The 19755-nt window shown below is 37.0% G+C and overlaps 1 protein-coding gene and 1 long non-coding RNA gene across 10 annotated transcripts in view; one reads left to right on the plus strand and one right to left on the minus strand.

Annotated features, from left to right (window-relative positions):
• Positions 1-19755, minus strand: part of CDK19 (cyclin dependent kinase 19) — a 157300-nt gene that overhangs the window by 50674 nt on the left and 86871 nt on the right. For 8 of the 9 annotated variants that reach the window (XM_036248020.1, XM_036248022.1, XM_036248021.1 and 5 more), the window contains 2 exons: positions 12725-12835; positions 10900-11040 (listed from right to left, as the gene is read on the minus strand). In XM_036248020.1, the coding sequence (XP_036103913.1) occupies positions 10900-11040; positions 12725-12835 (252 nt within the window). Of the gene's footprint in view, positions 1-10899; positions 11041-12724; positions 12836-18890; positions 18937-19755 lie in introns of all 9 variants that reach the window. The other variant, XM_036248028.1, reaches the window with a different exon arrangement.
• LOC118620937 lies at positions 1078-18900 on the plus strand. The gene is made up of 3 exons (XR_004957592.1): positions 1078-1120; positions 9386-9517; positions 18800-18900. It is a non-coding gene; the product is annotated as an uncharacterized LOC118620937 (long non-coding RNA).

Raw genomic sequence — 19755 nt, forward strand, 5'->3', positions numbered from 1 at the left:
ACACCTTATTTTGTTCATTATATTCCACAAATGAGTGAGATCATGTGATACTTGTCTTTGACTGGCTTATTTCGCTTAGCATAATAGTCTCCAGGTCCCTCCATGTCTCTCAAAAGATAAGAGATCTTTCTTTCTTACAGCTGCACAGTATTCCATTGTGTATATGTACCACTGCTTTTTTATCCACTCATCTACTGATGACCACTTGGGCTGTTTCCAGATCTTAGCAATTGTAAATAGTGCTACTATGAACATAGGGGTACAGATATCCTTTCTCATTGGTGTTTCAGGCTTCTTAGGATATATTCCTAGAAGTGGGATCACTGGGTCAAATGACAGTTCCATTTTTAACTTTTTGAGGAAATACCATATTGTTTTCCACAGTGGCTGCACCAGTCTGCATTCCCACCAGCAGTGTACTAGAGTCCTCTTTTCTCCACACCCTCGCCAGCACTTGTTTGAAGATTTGTTGATGGCATCCATTCCGGCAGGTGTTAGGTGATACCTCATAGTTCAGCGGTTCTCAACCTGTGGATCGCGAGCCCGTTGGGGGTTGAACAACCCTTTCACTGGGGTCGCATAAGACCTAACAGTAGCAAAATTACAGTTATGAAGTAACAACAAAAATCATTTTATGGTTGGGGGTCACAACATGAGGAACTGTATTAAAGGGTCGTGGCATTAGGAAGGTTGAGAATCACTGTAATTGTTTTAATTTGCATCTCTGACGATTAATGACGTTGAGCATTTTTTCATATGCCTCTTGGCCATGTGTATGTCCTGCTTGGAGAAGTGTCTATTTAGCTCCTCTGCCCATTTTTTAATTGTATTTTGTCTTCCTTTTGTTGAGTTGTATGAGTACTCTACATATTTTGAAATTAACACCTTATTTGACGTCTCGTTGGCAATTATGCTCTCCCACACAGTGGGTTCCCTTTCCATGTTGATTGTTTCCTTTGCTGTGCAGAGCTTTTTAGTTTGATGTAGTCCCTTGTATTAATTTTTTCCTTTGTTTCTCTTGCCTTAGGTGTTGTATCAGTGAAAATTCTGCTGCGTGTGATGTCTAAAATTCTGTTCCCTACATATTCTTCTAGGATTTTTGTGGATTCAGGAGTCACATGTAAGTCTTTTATCCATTTTGAGTTTATTCTTGTGTATGGTGTAAGTTGGTGGTCTAGTTTTTTTTGGTTTTTTTGCGTCTAGCTGTCCAATTTTCCCACCACCATTTATTAAAGAGGCTGTCTTTACTCCATTGTATGCTCTTACCACCTCTGCAAATATTAATTAAGCATAATGTCTTGGGTCAATATCTGGGTTCTCTGTTCTGTTCCATTGATCTATATGCCTGTTCTTTTTTTTCATCCTCACCAGAGGACATTTTTCCATTTTTTGCACAGATAGAGTGGGAGGGAGAGAGAGGAAGAGAGAGAAACATCGACGTGAAAGGGACACATCGAGTGGCTGCCACCCGCACGACCAACCAGGGCTGGGAACAAACTGCAACCGAGGTACATGCCCTTAGCGGGAACCGAACCTGGGTCTCTCCGGACCGCAGGCCGACGCTCTAACCGCGGAGCCAAACCGGCCAGGGCTATATGCCTGTTCTTGTGGCAGTACGTACCAGGCTGTTTTGATTATAATGGCTTTGTAGCATAACCTGATATACGGTATTGTGATCCCTCCTACTTTGTTCTTCTTTTTCAAAATTGCTGTGAATATTAAGGGTCTTTTTTGGTTCCATATAAACTTTTGAAATATTTGTCCTAGTTCTGTGAAATATGTCATTGGTATTTTTTTTTTTATCCTCACCCGAGGACATTTTTCCATTTTTTGTTCAGGTAATGTTGAAGGGAGGGAGGGAGGGAGGGAGGGAGGGAGGGAGGGAGAGGAAGGGAGAGAGAGACATACACACAGACAGACAGACAGACAGGCAGACAGACATCAACGTGAAAGGGACACATCAAGTAGCTGCCACCTGCACAACCCAGCCACCTGCACAACCCAACCAGGGCCAGGAACAAACTACAACCAAGGTACATGCCCTTAGCGGGAACCGAACCTGGGTCTCTCTGAACTGCAGGCCAACACTCTAACCACTGAGCCAAGCCAGCCAGGGCTGTCATTGGTATTTTAATGGGGATTGCACTGAATCTATAGATTGCTTTGGGTAGTACGGACATTTTTTAATTTTTTAATTTTTTTTTTACTTTTTATTTTATTATTTTTTTTATCCTCACTTGAGGACATTTTTCCATTTTTTGTTCAGAGAGAGCGGGAGGGAGGGAGGGATAGAAAGAGAGAGAGAGAGAGAGAGAGAGAGAGAGAGAAACATCGATGTGAAAGGGACACATTGAGTGGCTGCCACCCGCACAACCAACCAGGGCCGGGGACAAACTGCAACCGAGGTACGTGCCCCTAGCGGGAACCGAACCCGGGTCTCTCTGTACCGCAGGCCGACGCTCCAACCGCTGAGCCAAACCGGCCAGGGCAGTATGGACATTTTAATGATGTTAATTCTTCCAATCCAAGAATAAAGTATATGCTTCTGCTTTTTTTTATCTTCCTCTATTTCTTTTTTCAATGTCCTGTAGTTTTCTGCAAACAGGTCCTTTACTTCTTTGGTTAAATTTATTCCTAGATATCTTAAATTTTTTGTTGCAGTGGTAAATGAAATTGTTTTTCCAGTTTCTCTTTCTGTGTGTTCATTACTGGTGTATAAAAATATCAATAAGGACTTCCGGTCAAGATGGCGGCGTAGGTAAACACAGTATCGCGTCCTCCCAAAACCACATCAAAGTTACAACTAAACTACAGAACAACCATCATTCAAAACTGCCTGAAATCAAGCTGAACAGAAATCCTACAACTACGGAATTAAAGAAGCAGCCACGTCGAGACTGATACGAGGAGCAGAGGCGGACGAGCTGGTCCCACATCCATGAGTGGCGAATAAAAATCAGGAGGACACCCCGGCTGAGAAGGTCCTCCCTGAGGACTGAGAGGTCCCCGTCCCATACCAGGTGCCCCGCTCAGGGTTGCAGTGCCAGGAAGAGAATCCCCATAACTTCTGGCTGAAAAAACCAGCGGGAACTGAGGCTCACAGAGGCTGAGTCAGCTGGAGCCCCAGGCAGCTCCTCTTAAAGGGCCCGCACACGGACTTACTGGACTCATTCCCTCTAAGCTTGAAGGGGAGGTAGCTTGAGGGGTCCCAGAGACATACAGGGAAGAACTGAGCTGTTTGGCATTGGAGCGACAGCTGGAGAGGGGGCTTTCTCCGGGACAAACGTGCTGTCAGAGAGGCCTTTGTTCCTTTGGTGAGCCCTTCCCTGGGGTGGCAGACAGCTGCCATATCTGGGACTCCAGCAACCTGGCTCAAACTGATTGCCCCACCCTGGTGACTCCCTGAGGCCCCGCCCCACCCAACTTTCAGGCCCACCCAAGCTGTTGCCAGTTACTTAACCACAGGATTGGCCTGTCTTGCATCCTGCTTCAGGCTTTCCTAAATTCTTTCAAACAGTAGCATCTGGTCTCAGCTAGCCCTATACCTCCCATTAAGTAATACACAGGAACAAACACAGGGAGGAAGCCAAAATGAGGAGATAAAGAAACAGGTCCCAAATGAAGAACAGAAAAAACCTCCAGGAAAAGAACTAAGCAAAATGGAGATAGGCAACCTAACAGATGCTGAGTTTAAAATACTGCTTATAAAGATGCTCAATGAACTTAGTGAGAACCTCAGCGAACTTAGTGAGGGCCTCAAGAACATAAAAAAGGACCAGTCAGAAATGAAGGTGGCACTAACTGAAATCAAGAATAATTTACGCAGAGTCAATAGTAGAGCAGGTAAAGTCAAGAAGCAAACCATCAATCTGAAATATAAGGAAGCAAAAAACACCCAATCAAAACAGCAAAAAGAAAAAAAAGAATCCAAAAAAATGAGGATAGTGTAAGGAGCCTCTGGGACAACTTCAAGTGTGCCAACATTCGCATCTTAGGGGTGTCAGAAGGAGAAGAGAGAGAACAAGAAATTGAAAACCTGTTTGAAACAATAATGGCAGAAAATTTCCCTAACTTGGTAAAGGAAACAGACATACAAGTCCAGGAAGCACAGAGAATCCCAAACAAGATGAACTCCAAGAGGCCCACACCAAGACACATTATCATCAAAATGCAAAAGGTTCAAGACAAAGACAGAATCTTAAAAGCAGCAAGAGAAAAGCAGTTAGTTACCTACAAGGGAGTTCCCATAAGGCTGTCAGCTGATTTCTCAAAAGAAACTTTGCAGGCCAGAAGGGAGTGGCAAGAAATATTCAGAGTCATGAAAAGCAAGAACCTATGACCAAGATTACTCTATCCTGCAAAGCTGTCATTTAGAATCGATGGCCATATAAAGAGTTTCCCAGACAAGAAAAAGTTAAAAGGAGTTCGTCACCACCAAACTGTTATTATATGAAATGTTGCAGGGTCTTTTTTGAAGAAAAAGATAAAATATATGAACCAACGAAATGGCAATAAATACATATCTACTGACAATGGAATCTACAAACAAAATGAACAGGCAGAATAGAAACATTCTTTTAGATATAGAGAACATTTTGTTGGTTGACAGATGGAAGGGGGGTTGGAGGAATGGGTGAAAAAGGTGAAGGGATTAAGAAGAACAAATTAGTTGCTAGACTGACAAACCTCAAAGGGAAGGGGGATTTGGGGGATGGAAAGAAATAAACCAAAGAACTTATATGCATATATGCATAACCAATGGACACAGACAACAGTGTGGGAAAAGGTAGGAGGGGGCAAGAGTGGGGAGGAGGAGGTCAATGGAGGAAAAATGAGGAACATCTGTAATACATTCAACAATAAAGATAAAAAAGTAAATAAAATTAAATAAAAAGAAATACCAATGATTTCTGGATGTTGATTTTTGTATCCTGCTACTTTGCCTAATTCATTTATTAAATCTAGTAGTTTTTTGATGGAGTCTTTGGCTTTTCTATGTACAATATCATGTTGTCTGCGAATAATGACAGTTTCACTTCTTCCTTTCCAATATGGATCCCTTTTATTTTTTCTTCTTGTCTGATAGCTGTGGCTAAGACTTCCAGTACTAAATTAAATAAGAGTGGTGAAAGTGGGCTTCCCTGTTCAAGCACTTATTTTAATCAAACTATCATGATGAACAGTATAACACTTTTGTTCCCAACTATGTAGAAAGAGGGCCATCATTCAAATCCTTCATTCTATAAAGATCTAGCATTTATCACGTGCTAGGAGCTAAGATATGGAAGTGAAAAAGAGACAGTTTATCTTATTGTTTAGTTTATGTCATTGATTCAGTAGTAATATTCTATAACTAAGGAGCCATAAATCCACTTAACTATATTATCATTTAGTCAACATTTCTCTACCCTTGCTTAAAAAAAAAAAAAAAAATGCAATTACCAGATGTTTTGCTAAAATTCAATTCAAGTAACTTTTGAGCAGAAGCAATATGCCAACACCAGGAATACAAAAATTAGTGTAATATGACCCTTGTTCTCAAGAAGCCCATAATTTTGAAAAAGAGATACACTATATCTTGGCATTCTTCCAACCTACCAAAATAGTAGTCCCATAAAAATGAGTCACACAATATTTCATCTTCTTACTCGTAGCTACATCCTGCTATAAAAGTAAAATACATCTTTCCCCCCTTGGTGTTTACAAGTTTCAAATGTTTATAGACTTATGTCTCTACTTCACTGTCTCTCAGCCAAGATGAATATATTTAGCTTTTTTTATCCTTTCCTTTTAAAGCAATTCCTCAATATAAGTAATTTTTTTTCTTTTATTGATTTCTTAGAGAGGAAGGAAGAGAGAGAATGAGATAGAAACATCGATGAGAGAGAACATCGATTGGCTGCCTTCTGCATGCCCCCCCACTGGGGACTGGGCCCACAACCTGGGCATTTGCCCTGACTGGGAATCGAACCAGCGACCTCTTAGTGCATGGATTCATGGTCAACCACTAAGCCACATCAGCTAGGCAATATAAGTAATCTTTTTGGTGACTTTAAATAGACTATTTCTGTCTAAATTCTAGTATCCAAACAACATAATTAAAATATTGTTCCAGATATGAAATCAATCACAATGAAAAACACCAACCTCATTGATGATGTAATGTTTCTGATTCTGTAATGTGTGTCAAGTCCAAAACACTCGTTTTTATTTACTTTTTAAATTTGGGGGATTATACTATTACATTGAAATTTTATGGTATTTATTCTAACACCTTTAATTGTATGGATTTTCCAGGTATCTCACATCAAATAAAAATTTAGAGATGGTACATACTCTGAAACAGTTGTGACTAACAAATAATGTAAAGCTATATTTCTTACAGTAACAAAAAAATAAAGCATTAAAATATTACTCATTAACTAAAATCGCAAATATACTCTTAAGCTCGCAAAAAAATAATTTTTCAAATGTCTCCACCATGTTCCTTTTAAGACCATATCCATACTTTATATACTTTATATTTCTTTATCTCTACAGAATATACCTACAAAGTGACTATACAATTTAAATCTTCTATTACTGAAAATACTTTAGCAAAGCCATGACAATATGGTCCAGGTATCAGGACTCACGATTGATGAAAAGAAATGATTAGGGCTGTCACAGACTAGATTCCTATCGGTTCAAAGTTTCAAATCTAATAGAGTTACTTACTTAAGGAGTAGAGGCATTTGGTGAAAGTATGGGTCTATATAAGCAAGTGCTGTACTAGGTCAGAACCATGTTTAGAACATATTTTCACAATTGTGTTCACACTATGGGGGAAAAACAATTCATCCAGGGAAAACTCATTCTCTTGCTCACAAAGGTTTAGCACTTAAACACAAACAAACTCCCTAGCCTGATACTTAGGGCCTTCTTCAATTTGGCTCCAACCCATATCTTTCCAGTCTTACCTCATACTACCCTAATTCAATCTACCCATTTTTGAGCCAAACAGAACTATAAAACATACTTGGGATAATTTAAGTGTTTTCCCATCTCAGAAGTTTTACATCCAACACTTCTTTAGGCTAACTTTATCTCTCAAATCTCTATTTAAATTCTACTCATCCTTCCAAGTCCAGGTTAAATGGCACTTCTCTGGAGCTTTCCCTTATTCCCCCACTCAAAACCTCTTCTAACCTTGACCAGCATTCAGTCATACTTCTCACATAGCTATGTCCACATTCTCTCTCATATATCTTACAGTATAACTGTTTATGTACATGTCATATTTCTTCTCTCAGATTTAATTCCTGAGGAGGTCTTTGATGCAGTCCCTATCTCTATTGTACCCCTCCCTCCATGCTTGGCACATACTAAGAAATGATAAATGTTTATTGGAGATAGTTTATTGAAATAAAAAATATATGTTATTGATCCAAAAACATGCCATAATAATATTCTCACTGATTTTCATTCACTAAGGAAATATTTATTCAGAACCCACTGTGTTCTGGAGTAGTAATATACCAAAGAAACCATAGGCCCTACTTTCTCAAGAAGTTTATGGCCAAGAACATCTTCTAGGCATCTATAGAAATTATTATAATAATAATAGGTAAGTAAAGAAGAAGTATAACAGAAACTAATAAGAAGGAGAGATGATTTCCAAGTAGGGATGGACATGAGCATAAGTTTTAATGTTTGTGTGGGTCCTGAAAAACAGGTAGTATCTGAATATGTAGGGATGGGGTAAGGAGTTTTAAGACAGAAGAAATAAAGGCCACTGAGGCAGGAAATCTCAGGATGATACAAGGAATAATCAGTAGTTCAACAAAACAGTGTAAGTGAAAGATTATACGAACACATGTTTAAAGAAAATATTTAAAGGCAGTTGGAGCTACATCTGATAAGACCCTGAAAGCCAAATAAGGAACTAGAGGTTTAGTCTGTAAGCAATGAGGATATATTTCAAAGTTCTTGAGCAGAGGCTGAGGTCAGAAGGTCTAAAGTGGACTGGAAAGGAAAGAGATTGTTGATAACAAGACAAGTGAAGAGGCTAAGCCCAAACTACAAGAGATAGTAAAAACTTGATCTAGGAAGGAGGCACTAGAGATAAAATTAGACAAACAGAAGAGATATTTTAGAGTAAAACCGACAGGATTAGGTAAGTTCTAGATGTGGAATGTAAACGTCTGCAAGGGATAAAAGAAGTTTCTAGCCATGAGGAAGGTGGTGCCATAACCAAAAAACCAAAATAGAGGACACTAAAGCAGCAGCAAGTCTGGATGGGAGAAAACCGAGTCCTGGTCATAATGAGTTTTAGTACCAGTGGACATTCAGGTGATAACATCAGAAACAAAATGTGTTCATCTTTGCCATTTAGAACAAAATATAGGCATATATCATTTTATTGCACTTCACTTTATTGCACTTCACAGACACTGTGTTATTTACACATTGAAGGTTTATGGCAAACCAGCATCAAGCAAGTTTATCAATGCCATTTTTCAACAGCATTTGCTTAGTTTGTGTCTCTGTGTCACATTTTGGTAATTCTAACATTACTTTAAACCTTTTCATTATTATTATATTTGTTATGGTGATCTGTGATCGGTGATCTTGGATATTATTGTACGTTGGGGAGGGGGCATCACAAACCACACCCATGTAAGATGGCAAATTTATTGATAAATGTGTTTTGACTGCTCTACCTACAGACCATTTCCCTGTCTCTCTCTCTCTCTCTCTCTCTCTCTCTCTCCTCTGGCCTCCCTATTCCCTGAGATACAATACTAAAATTAGGCCAATTAATAACTTTATAATGGCCTCTAAGTGTTCAAGAGAAAGGAAGAGTTGCATGTCTCTCACTTTAAATCAAAAGCTAGAAATGATTAAGCTTAGTGAGGAAGGCAAAATGAAAACTGAGATAAATCAAAAGCCAGGCCTCTTGTGCCAAACAGACAAGTTGTGGTGGAAATAACTGGAGATACGGTGGAAAGAGCAAGAGAACCAGAATTAGAAATGGAGCCCAAAGATATGACTAAACTGTTATAATTCTGTAATAAAATTTTAATGGATAAGCAGTTGCTTCTTATGGACAGCAAAGAAAGTGGTTTCTTGAGATGGAATCTACTCCTGGTGAAGATGCTGTTAAGATTGTTAAAATGACAACAAAGGGTTTAGAATAGTTATATTCTCTACTGACAAAATGAAAGGTTAAACTTAGTTGATAAAGCAGCTTCAGCGTTTGACAGGACTGACTCCAATTTTGAGAGATCTACTGTGTGTTAACTGCTATCAAACAGCGTCACATGCTACAGAGAAATTGTTTGTGAAAGGAGTCAGTCAAATGCAGCAAACTTCACTGTTGTCTTATTTTTAAAAATTTCCATAGCAACCACCACCCTGCATCAGTCAGCAGCCATCACCACTGAAGCAAGACCCTCTACCAGCAAAAAGATTAGGATTCACTGAAGGCTTAAGATGATGGACAGCATTTTTAACAATGAAGTATTTTTAAATTAAGGTATGTACATTGTTTTTTTTTAGACATAATGCTATTGCACACAATAGACTATAGTATTGTGTAAATGTAACTTCTGTGTGCTGGGGAACAAAAAAGAAAACATGTGACTAGCTTTATTGCAACATTCACTTTATTGTAGTGGTCTGGAACCAAACCCACAATATCACCAAGGTATGCCTGTAGACAATTTTGTGAAAAAAGGAAATGAGTTGAAATTAGTTTATCTTCAATATAAGATTCTGATTGATGATTCAAACATGCTTGTGACCTCAAAAATATAACTCACATAGGTTACATTATAGCAAATTAAAATCTAAAACCATTTATGTAAGAGGTTTTTATCTAGAACAAGCTCATATATCCAAGAATCAGAAACATGCTGAATGATGATTTACAGTAAAGGGATAGGTGGAAGTCTTGGAGAACCTTAGAGTTTAAAATCATGAGGTGAAATGTATCTGTTAAAATGGTAAATGCATATTTGTGGTCACTGTCATTTGACCCCAATTTAACTTCAATGCCACAGTAAGATATTCACGTCAGATGAACAGGACTGACTGAAAGACAGGTAGCAAGGGGTACTAACCAGGTCTCCTTGTGTATTTATTCCTTTCTATAATAAGTACTTATCCTCAATTAATAAAACTGAGTTGGCCTAAGATTTATACCTACCATATCCCTAGAATCTCCAAAAGCCTATGAAATAAATTATCATAAAACCACTTTCGTGGGGGACAAAATAAAAGTTCCAATTATAAACTCATGGGTATTAAAATTATTTAGTACTCATTATCTTCTCAAGAACAATATAAATTAAAATGACAACAATGAAAAGATGAATAGCATATAATTTGACAATAAATGTTTGCGTTATATGTCTTGAATAAGAAAGTAAAATCAAACATTTGAATTGTGGCTAATTTTTCTAATAAGTATATATTTAATCACTTATTGTTAATTCTGATAACAACATTTGATTTACTGGATAAAATGTCATTATTTCAGTTTAGCTCATAAGGGAAAAAAGCAACGAGAACTCAATTTTTAATTATTAATGTTTTTACTAATGATACAAAAAACAAAATGGATCAAAAGGTACTTTTTTCACATATGACTATCCCATTAAGATTATACAAATCACTTGTTGAAAACCACACTGATATTTTATAGCAATGCATAAAATATAATGGAAGAACATACATCAAATGTTAACAATAGAAAACTTTTTATCATAAGTTTATGGACAATTTATTTTCCTCTTTTTTGCTTATGTGTATTTTCATAATTTTCTGTAATTAATGTTTATCATAACTGTAGCTAGAAAAAAGATATCTTTTAAAAGAAAGGGGAAAAACATATTAATTTAAAAGAAACATACTTACCAGATCTCTGTGAAGCACCCAATTTGCATGGAGGTAATGGATACCATCAAGAATCTGATAAAGTAATGATTTAACCATAGATCTTGGCAACTGCATGGGCTTTTTATTTGCTTTTGATGCACGGTGAAACTTAATAATATGCTAAAAATTAAAAAAAATACTATAATAATACATAGTCTTTATGTCAATAACATATAATCAAGACTGCAATAAGTTCCCTATATTTTAAAATTACTTATTAAAGGCCAATAATGACACAATGAACAATAATTTGAATAACAAGGCCAACCAAAACAGAACTGATATTGGGGGTGAATATGACAGTTTTAATGTGGGTATAATGACTAAATTTACAGAAACCATTAAGATTTTCATTACATAGGACCATAAGGTAAAAATGGATGCTGTTTAAGAGCCTACCTAAAAATTGTACTATAGTCTCTACTGACAAAATGAAAGATTAAAAAAAAAACTATAAATCTTTACTAGTTTATAAAAAGTTAGTACTTAGTGCATTTGAGTATCATCACTAACTTTGTGTATATTTGGATTCTTGGAAAGTTCCAACTTCTTTTGGCACAGAATGAAATTAGGAGATAGTCCTAGTAGTTAATATTAAGAAATAACTAGAAAGTAGGAGAGAGAGAAAAATGAGAAATTTATTTTTGAAATAAATACAACTGGATCACCATAATTAAATTTTTATGTCATATTGTGGGTTATAAAAGTATTTCAATGAAAGGGATGGAATTCTACCTGTCTCCCACACCACCATCTCTACCCACCCTTATCCAAAACATTCCAAAGTGGGTACTGAATATCCTTGAAAAGAATGGAGAAAAGGAAGGAAAGTTCTCGTCAATATCTGCTGTAATAGCATTAACTCTGAAAGTTCCTTCAAGATCTATAAGTCTTCTAGAGTTAATCCTAAACAGATTTGTAAATGACATATATGACAAACCACACTATATTAAATCTAAATTTTATTATTCAAAATTTGAACTACTGACAAGTTTGAAATTTTTTTAACTTTTAGCAACTCTTCAAATAAAATGTTTAAATGCTCTGATTCCTAACTTTATTTATTTTTTTTTAAAGAAATCTATTTTTTAATGTTTTTATTGATTTGAGAGAGAGAGTGGGAGGAGGAGAGAGAGATATAAACATACATCTGCCTCCTTCGTGCCTCCTACCAGGGATCAAGCCCCAAACCTGGAGGCATGTGCTTTGCCTGGGAATCAAACCAGTGACCTCTTGATGCATGGGATGACGCCCAACTGAGCTACACTGGCCGGGCCTGACTCCTAACTTTAAAAGTTTGGAATTAGGATTTTTGCCTTCTATTATATATTAATAAAACATTTTTATTATTTATAAAACCACATATATACTTCTACATCGAGGAGTCGGTTTTAAATGAGAAAATGATACAAGAGACTGACCTTACCCTTAGAAAGGGAAACTATTTATAAGTACATAATTGGTTAAATTTGAGTTACTGTGTATACTGCAAAAAAGAGCAATTTTCACTGCATATATTAGTAAACTACCATTAATTACTTGCATAAAACTACAATCTCCCATTCAACATTTTGTGAAGTAAAATTTCTGATGATTACAAATACTATCTTCTCATTAAAATAAAATAATGTGTACTGCTCAAATTCTTTTAAATCTTTATTTACATTTATTAATAAATATTTGTTTTGAACTACAAGCAACAGAGCAAGTTTTCCTTCATATGAATTAGCAATAGTTAGTATATACATTTATTTCTCCATTCCTATATAAAATAGTTCTAAAAATACAGTGATTTTAGACTTACCCACAAATCGTGTTCTGCATAGTCAAACAGCAGCCACACCTTCCTGTCACTGTGAGAAAGGAACACCTTCTGCAATGCGATCACATTGGGGTGCTTCAATTCACGCAAAAGCTGAATGCAAGAGGAAGAGAGGAGTCACTATTCTGTTAACAAGTAGAGGAGAATGATTAATTTCCTGTAACTTCAAACCGAAATTTTTGCACATTTAGAAAATCCAGATAAGCAAAATAAAAAAACAAAAATACCACAAAATATTGTTATTCTGAGATAAGCTCTGTCAACATCTTTGTGCATATCTTTCTAATCCATTTTCTGTGCGCATGTGTGTGTTTTTAAAATGAGGTCATTTTAGCCCAGCTGGAGTGGCTCTGTGAACGGAATGCTGTCCCATGGACTGAGAGGTCCCGGTTCGATTCCCAATTCCCGGTCAGGGCAAATGTCTGGGTTGTGGGCTCGATCCCCAGTAGGGGGCATGCAGGAGGCAGCCAACCAATGTTTCTCTCTTACACTGATGTTTCTATCTCTCCCTTCCTTTCTCTCTAAAAAATCAATAAAAACATGTTTTAAAAAATGAAGTCATTTTAAAATGGTAAACAAAAGTAATATCATATTGCTAAATAATTAAATATATTTTGGTATGCGCATTTTTTTTACTAGAAGAAAAGCTACTTGAGAGAACATCAATGTGATTGAGACACAATGATTGGTTGCCTCCCTGAAAGACCCCGATGGGGGCTAGGGATCAAACCTGCAACCCAGGTACATGCCCTTGACTGAGAGTTGAACTTTCGACCCCTCTGTCTGCAGGCCAACACTCTAACCACTGAGCCAAATTAGTCACGACAAGAAGGAAAGATAACTGAATAAGCCCTACACTCATCCAAGTGTACAGCAGGTGGTTGAGGTTTTTCAGAAAAGTAGTGAGTATAGGGGAATGACTCTTGTACCCACTAATAAAAACTAGTGTAATAGAGCAAAGGAACGGGCCTTCACAAAGTAGAAGCTTCAAGCTGGACTCTGATAATAAGAAGGAAAGACAGACCAAACCAGCAAGTGAAAACTTAGCACTGGCACATATATAACAGGCAGTTGCTGCATAAAATATTGAACAACAATAGTATTAGCTGCTCAAGGTGAAAGCATGATAAATATACCTGCTTCAGGCTGTCCTTAAGGAGGGTTCAGATTTAATAGGTACAGAGAAACATACTCAATTTGATAAATATATTGAATGCCTTTTAAATGTAAACCTCTGTGTAAGATACAAAAAAGGGAGAACAGAACTTCTATTGAATACTTCCTATGTGTAAGATGATTATATTATGTTTTCTCTCATTTAATCCTTTATAACAACTCTCTTATACACACAGAACCTGAGGTTGAGTGTAATAAAAATAACTTGACCAAAATCAAACACCTAGAAAGAGGAGAGGTTTGCTGAAGTCCCTGTCTTTAAAGCCCACAAAGTAATGAGGTAGACAGACACACAAACAGATCAATGAAGCAGAGAAAAATAAATTGCTTACCCATTGTAGGAACTTTAAATGAGTAAAGCATACCTTGAGTGCCTGTGCTGAAAACATGTTTTAAAAAAAAAATCTAAACCTCCATCTCAGGATCTTTTACAGACTATTTCCCAGGTGCCTAATTCTTTACTACTTTCAATGACAGATTTCCTAGTTCCTCAATTCTCTCATTTTGGCTCTGTATCCTAGCTCTTTTTCTTCACCTACACCTTGACAACCTTGCTGGAAAGTGTTCTATCAGTTATGATTTGAGCAGGATTCCTGAATATGTCTCTCTGGGTTCTCCCTCCAATCCACATGCCCTGAAACAGCTAAGAGTTAACAGCTGGGACAGGCTGGGCTACACCTAGCCAGCCTTCTACTTTTTACAGCCAACCTCTGTATTTACAGTGGATCGAGGTGGGAAAGGAGGAGCTGGAAAGGAAATGACCAAGGAAGACATAATAGTCCTCCCTTGGTGGGGAGGGACAGAAGAGGTGAATAGGTGGGTGTATTGTTCAGCTATCAGTTACTATCTCTCTTCTCACTGCCTAAGAAATATTATGCAACCCTACTTCTTGCTTCAGATGCAAATGTTAGACATAAAATGCTCCTAAATGATGACTGAATCAAAGACAGTGGCGTTTTGAAGGGATTTAAGTTATATCCAGCTTCCGGCTTTTGAATGTTTTAGGCTATCAGACTCAGTAGAGTTATACATAGATCCACAATAAAAATCGAGACCCTGCTTGCCACGATCAACCTGGTAGCACTTGGATCCTGGTAAGAGGCCTCGCTTTAAGCACAATGACTTCTCTCTCTCTCTTTCTGACTGCTCGGTATTGGTAAACTTAGAGAGTCTGACTTTACTGAGTCTCTACCCAAAATACATTCTCTTTGCTGTCTGCAATGAAAGGAAAGGTAAGATTCACTTCATTTAAACCAGTCTATTAAAACACCAAACGTTAGCACAGATCGCTGGTGCCTAGACCTCACTTGTCTGGGAGAGGGGATATCACATGTAACAACATGTAATTAATACCTGTAAAAAATTATGTTCTCGCCCTGACCAGTTTGTTCAGTGGTTAGAGCGTCGGCCTGCGAACCAGAGAGACCCAGGTGCAGTTCCTGCTAAGGGTAGGTACCTTGGTTGCAGTTTGTCCCTGGCCCGGGTTGGGGTCAAGTAGGTGGCAGCCAGTCAATGTTACTCTCCCAAATCGATGTTTCTCTCGCTCTCTTCCTCCATCTCTCCCTCCTACTCTGTCCGAAGATAAATGCAAAAATGTCCTCAGGTGAGAATAAAAAAAAAAAATTATGTTCTCTAAAAGTAGATTTGTTGATTCCTCTACAATGAATCTACTTTAAGTTCCATATTTGAACATTATTTTGAATAGGTAATACATTTACATGGTTAAAAAATAAAAACTACATAAAAGGATAGATTAAGATGTCTCATTACTACTACTGCTCCCAGTGACCTCAGTCCCTCTTGCCTCCTAGATCAGCGATTTTCAATCTTTTGTATCTCATGGCACATATAAACTAATTACTAAAATTCTGTGGCACACCAAAAAATTAATTTTTTTGTCTATCCAACAACAAAAAAAATAGGTATAATTTTGCTTCATTCACACTAGACAGCTATTGTTGTATTGGCTTGTCATTTTTTCATTTGATAATATAAGGGAAAAGAGGTCAGCAACCCTGACTAGTCAGGTACTACGTGTTTTAAAAATTCTTGCAGCACACTGGTTGAAAATCATTGTCCTAGATAACAATTTTTATTAGTTGTGTGTGAATCCTTCCTGTGTTTCTTTATGCAAATAAAAGAAAATGTGAATATATATTTTTGTCTGCCCTTATTTACACAAAAGATAGCACTTTACCTTTTTTACTTAATCTATCTTGGAAATCTCTCAGTATCAGTACAGTATTAGTACTATAAAGAAATCTTTGTACAGCAGCAGTAAGTACATTAACATTGTTGTGCAACAGTTACCACTACCTTTTCTTCCCTTTCTCCAGAACTTTTTCATCATCTCAAACTGGAATTCTACCTTAAACAACATCTTCCCTTTCCCAGCCCCTGGTAACCACTATCTATTTTCTCTCATAAATTTGGTGGTGTGATGTAAACAGCAGAAACAATGCTCTTAATAGCTCAGGGTGAGATATTTAACCTTGTGTAGAATATGAAACCTGGGAACTATGAAGGTGTTTCCTAAAAGGGCTGTGAATCCAATAAATGCTACAAAATCCTAAAGAAAATGATACATAGGAAAAGGGGCCAAGGGGACACACCTAAGGAACTAAAGCAGAGATTAATCCAATCAATAGTTACTTTCAAGGTTGGTGTACTGATAAAATGATTAGCCATAAACAAATGCCACACAAAATTGTATTCCTTATCCCTATTTACTAAACCAAAACAATTTAAAAGGTAAATTTCTTTTTTTTTTTTTAAAGGTAAATTTCTTTACCACTATTTACTAAAGAAACAAAAACAGTAAACACTTAAATGTCCAGTAATAAGATAACTGATAAGTAAGTTATGGTATATCCACATATTATAGTCTCAAATATATATATGCTGAGAAGTTTTTAGATACATTAGAAAAGACTTGTGCTATAATACTGTGATGTAATGGAAAAAGGCTACAAAATATAAATATATTTATAAAACAGGAAATATACTAAAACATTAATATAGTTATCTCTGAGTGGTGGAATTGTGTGTGATTTTTCTTTCTGTTTTTGTTTAACAAGTTTTCTATAATGAACATCACCCTTATAATTCACACACACACACACACACACACCCCAAAAGACAGCCATTTCTCTCCAGAAATCTACTTACTGAGATAAGATACTACTGCACTATCACAGCTTCTCAGGCAGTTATACAAAGAAAGGAGATGGTTATACTGGTACTTTCCTTAATTCTTGATTTTACCAATGGACTTTAACCTCTTATCACACAAATATTTGTTCAACATGATATCATGCAACTATAAATATGTTTTAATCTCATCTAAACAGGAGTTAATCCCCTGGCCAGTTTGGCTAAGCAGTTCAGCGTTGGCCTGCAGACCAGAGGGTCCCGTGTTCGGTTCCTGCTAGGGGCACACCACCACAAAAAATTAATTAATTAATTAATTAAAAAGGAGTTAAGTATCATTTTCCTTTGAAAACCCCACACTAAATGATAACATTTCCTGTGCCAGATACTCAGAGTACTAACGTGATCCTAAAGAAAGAAGCCTAAGGAAGAATGTGCAATGAACATGCCAAGATTTGATCTGATATCCCTTTCAGGGCATTTAAGTGACTATAAAAAGTGTACAACTTTCACTAGTCCTAAATATATAACAACCTAAAGTTACAATCCTAAACTTTTTTCTCTAAAGCACTATTTAGGATCCTGACTGAATTTGGGGAGCTTGCGTTAGATTAACAATTACAGAATTCATTTTTATTTTTATCCACGCATCTTTCTTTCCCTTTATCCCCACTTTCTGTTCTTCAAGTCTCTGATGCCCCCATGGGTTCCAGATTCCTTTTCCAGAGTATCTGAATGAAAAGAACCATCTTATACTTCAATAACTCACTTACCTCAAAGTAAATCCAATTTCCTATTCTTATTTTATCTGTTATAAGTTAAGAATACGATCCATTTGACCACTGTCTTTCCCCTTGATGAGAATGGCTTTATTTGAGAAAGCATTTTAAAAAATGTATGGCCTATTCCCTATACCCCACCCCCCAAAATGAAGCAGTGTAAGTTATGGTAAATAGAAGATTCAATTGACTCCAAAATTCCCCAATATTCCTAAAATGAAATTTAAGAATTAGCATTTTAAAAACTTGATGTTTTCACAACTGTAACAGGACTTTTGGAAGCTAGTCTTCACAAGCACATAATACATTATAACCTTCCAGCAGGTGGCACTCATATCCTGAAAAGGGGTCTATAAAAACAGTAATCCAGTCCTGGTTAAAGGTGGCCCTAAATTTTTTGCTTTATTTTACTTCAGTGACACTGCTTAGATACAAGTCATAATTTTCAAGCAGGTCTATGTTTCCCATTGCCACACAATATAAGTGACAGTGAGGTCACAGGTATAATGTAAAAGTACAGGTTTTAGAGTTCAGAGACCTGAGTTTGAGTTCTGACTTAATATCTGTATAACATAAAGTAGGTTGTTTACTTCTTCCTCTGGGCCTCATGGAAGAATCAAAATATCTACTGCCAAACATACATAGTTTCTGTTAAGAATCAAGTGAACGTAAGTACATTAACTATACAACACAATGCTTAGAATATATTAAGTACATGACAAATTATAGTATTACTCTTATTATAACCACCACTAAATGCAAAAATGTTATGAGGACTAAATGACATAATATATGTAGAATGCCAGGCATACTATAAGTTCTTGATAAATAACAACTGTTTTTGTTGTTGTATATAGGTGATCTATGTCTAAGCCAACCTTTGGGTTTGCCTACTCTCTCACATGATCAGTAAGATACTTGATGCTTGTTGATGCTTTGTTCCCTTGCGTAGGAACTGTTGGGAAAACTTCTCAGGGCTGAGAGACTGAAGAAAGAGGCCTACAACTACAGAATTATGCCGAGATTTTATTAAGGGAACGTACGGATAGAAGCAGCATCTTGGCAGCAGCAAGATGTAGGTACCTGCACCTAAAAAGAAATGCGCCATCAACAAATCATCAAACAAGTGTTGGCGAGGGTGTGGAGAAAAGGGGACTCTAGTACACTGCTGGTGGGAATGCAGACTGGTGCAGCCACTATGGAAAACAATATGGTGTTACCTCAAAAAATTAAAAATTGAACTTCCATTTGACCCAGTGATCTCACTTCTAGGAATATACCCTACAAAGCCTGAAACACCAATCAGAAAGAATATATGTGCCCCCATGTTCGTAGCAGCACTATTTACAATAGCTAAGATTTGGAAAGAGCCCAAATGTCCATCAGTAGATGAATGGATAAAAAAGCAGTGGTACATATACACAATGGAATACTATGCAGCTGTAAGAAAGAAAGATCTCTTAAGCTTTGAGACGACATGGAGGGACCTGGAAAGTATTATCCTAAACGAAACAAGCCAAACAGAGAAAGACAAGTATCATATGATCTCACTTACTTGTGGAATATAATGAACATAACAGTCTGAGGAATGGGGTAGTCCCAGAGATGTGCAAGTGGGTACAGACTGACAATCCCCAGAAGAGGGAGTGGTGGGAGAGAGATAAACCACAAAACTTATATGCATGTATATATGAACAATGGACATGGACAACAAAGCTGGGGACAGGGCAGGGAGGGTGGGGGAGGAAGGAATCAGTGGGGGTGAAAAGGAGAAACATCTGTAACAAAAATAAATTAATTAATAAAAATTAAATTTGTCTTTGACTCTGGGAATTATTTTTTTAGTGCCTTGGGGTTTCAATAAACTCCTGACAAATATTTATTTCCTTATTCATCCCTTTTTCTCCT

The sequence above is a fragment of the Molossus molossus genome, unplaced genomic scaffold (assembly GCF_014108415.1).
Source record: "Molossus molossus isolate mMolMol1 unplaced genomic scaffold, mMolMol1.p scaffold_m16_p_8, whole genome shotgun sequence".
Taxonomy (NCBI): Eukaryota; Metazoa; Chordata; class Mammalia; order Chiroptera; family Molossidae; genus Molossus; species Molossus molossus.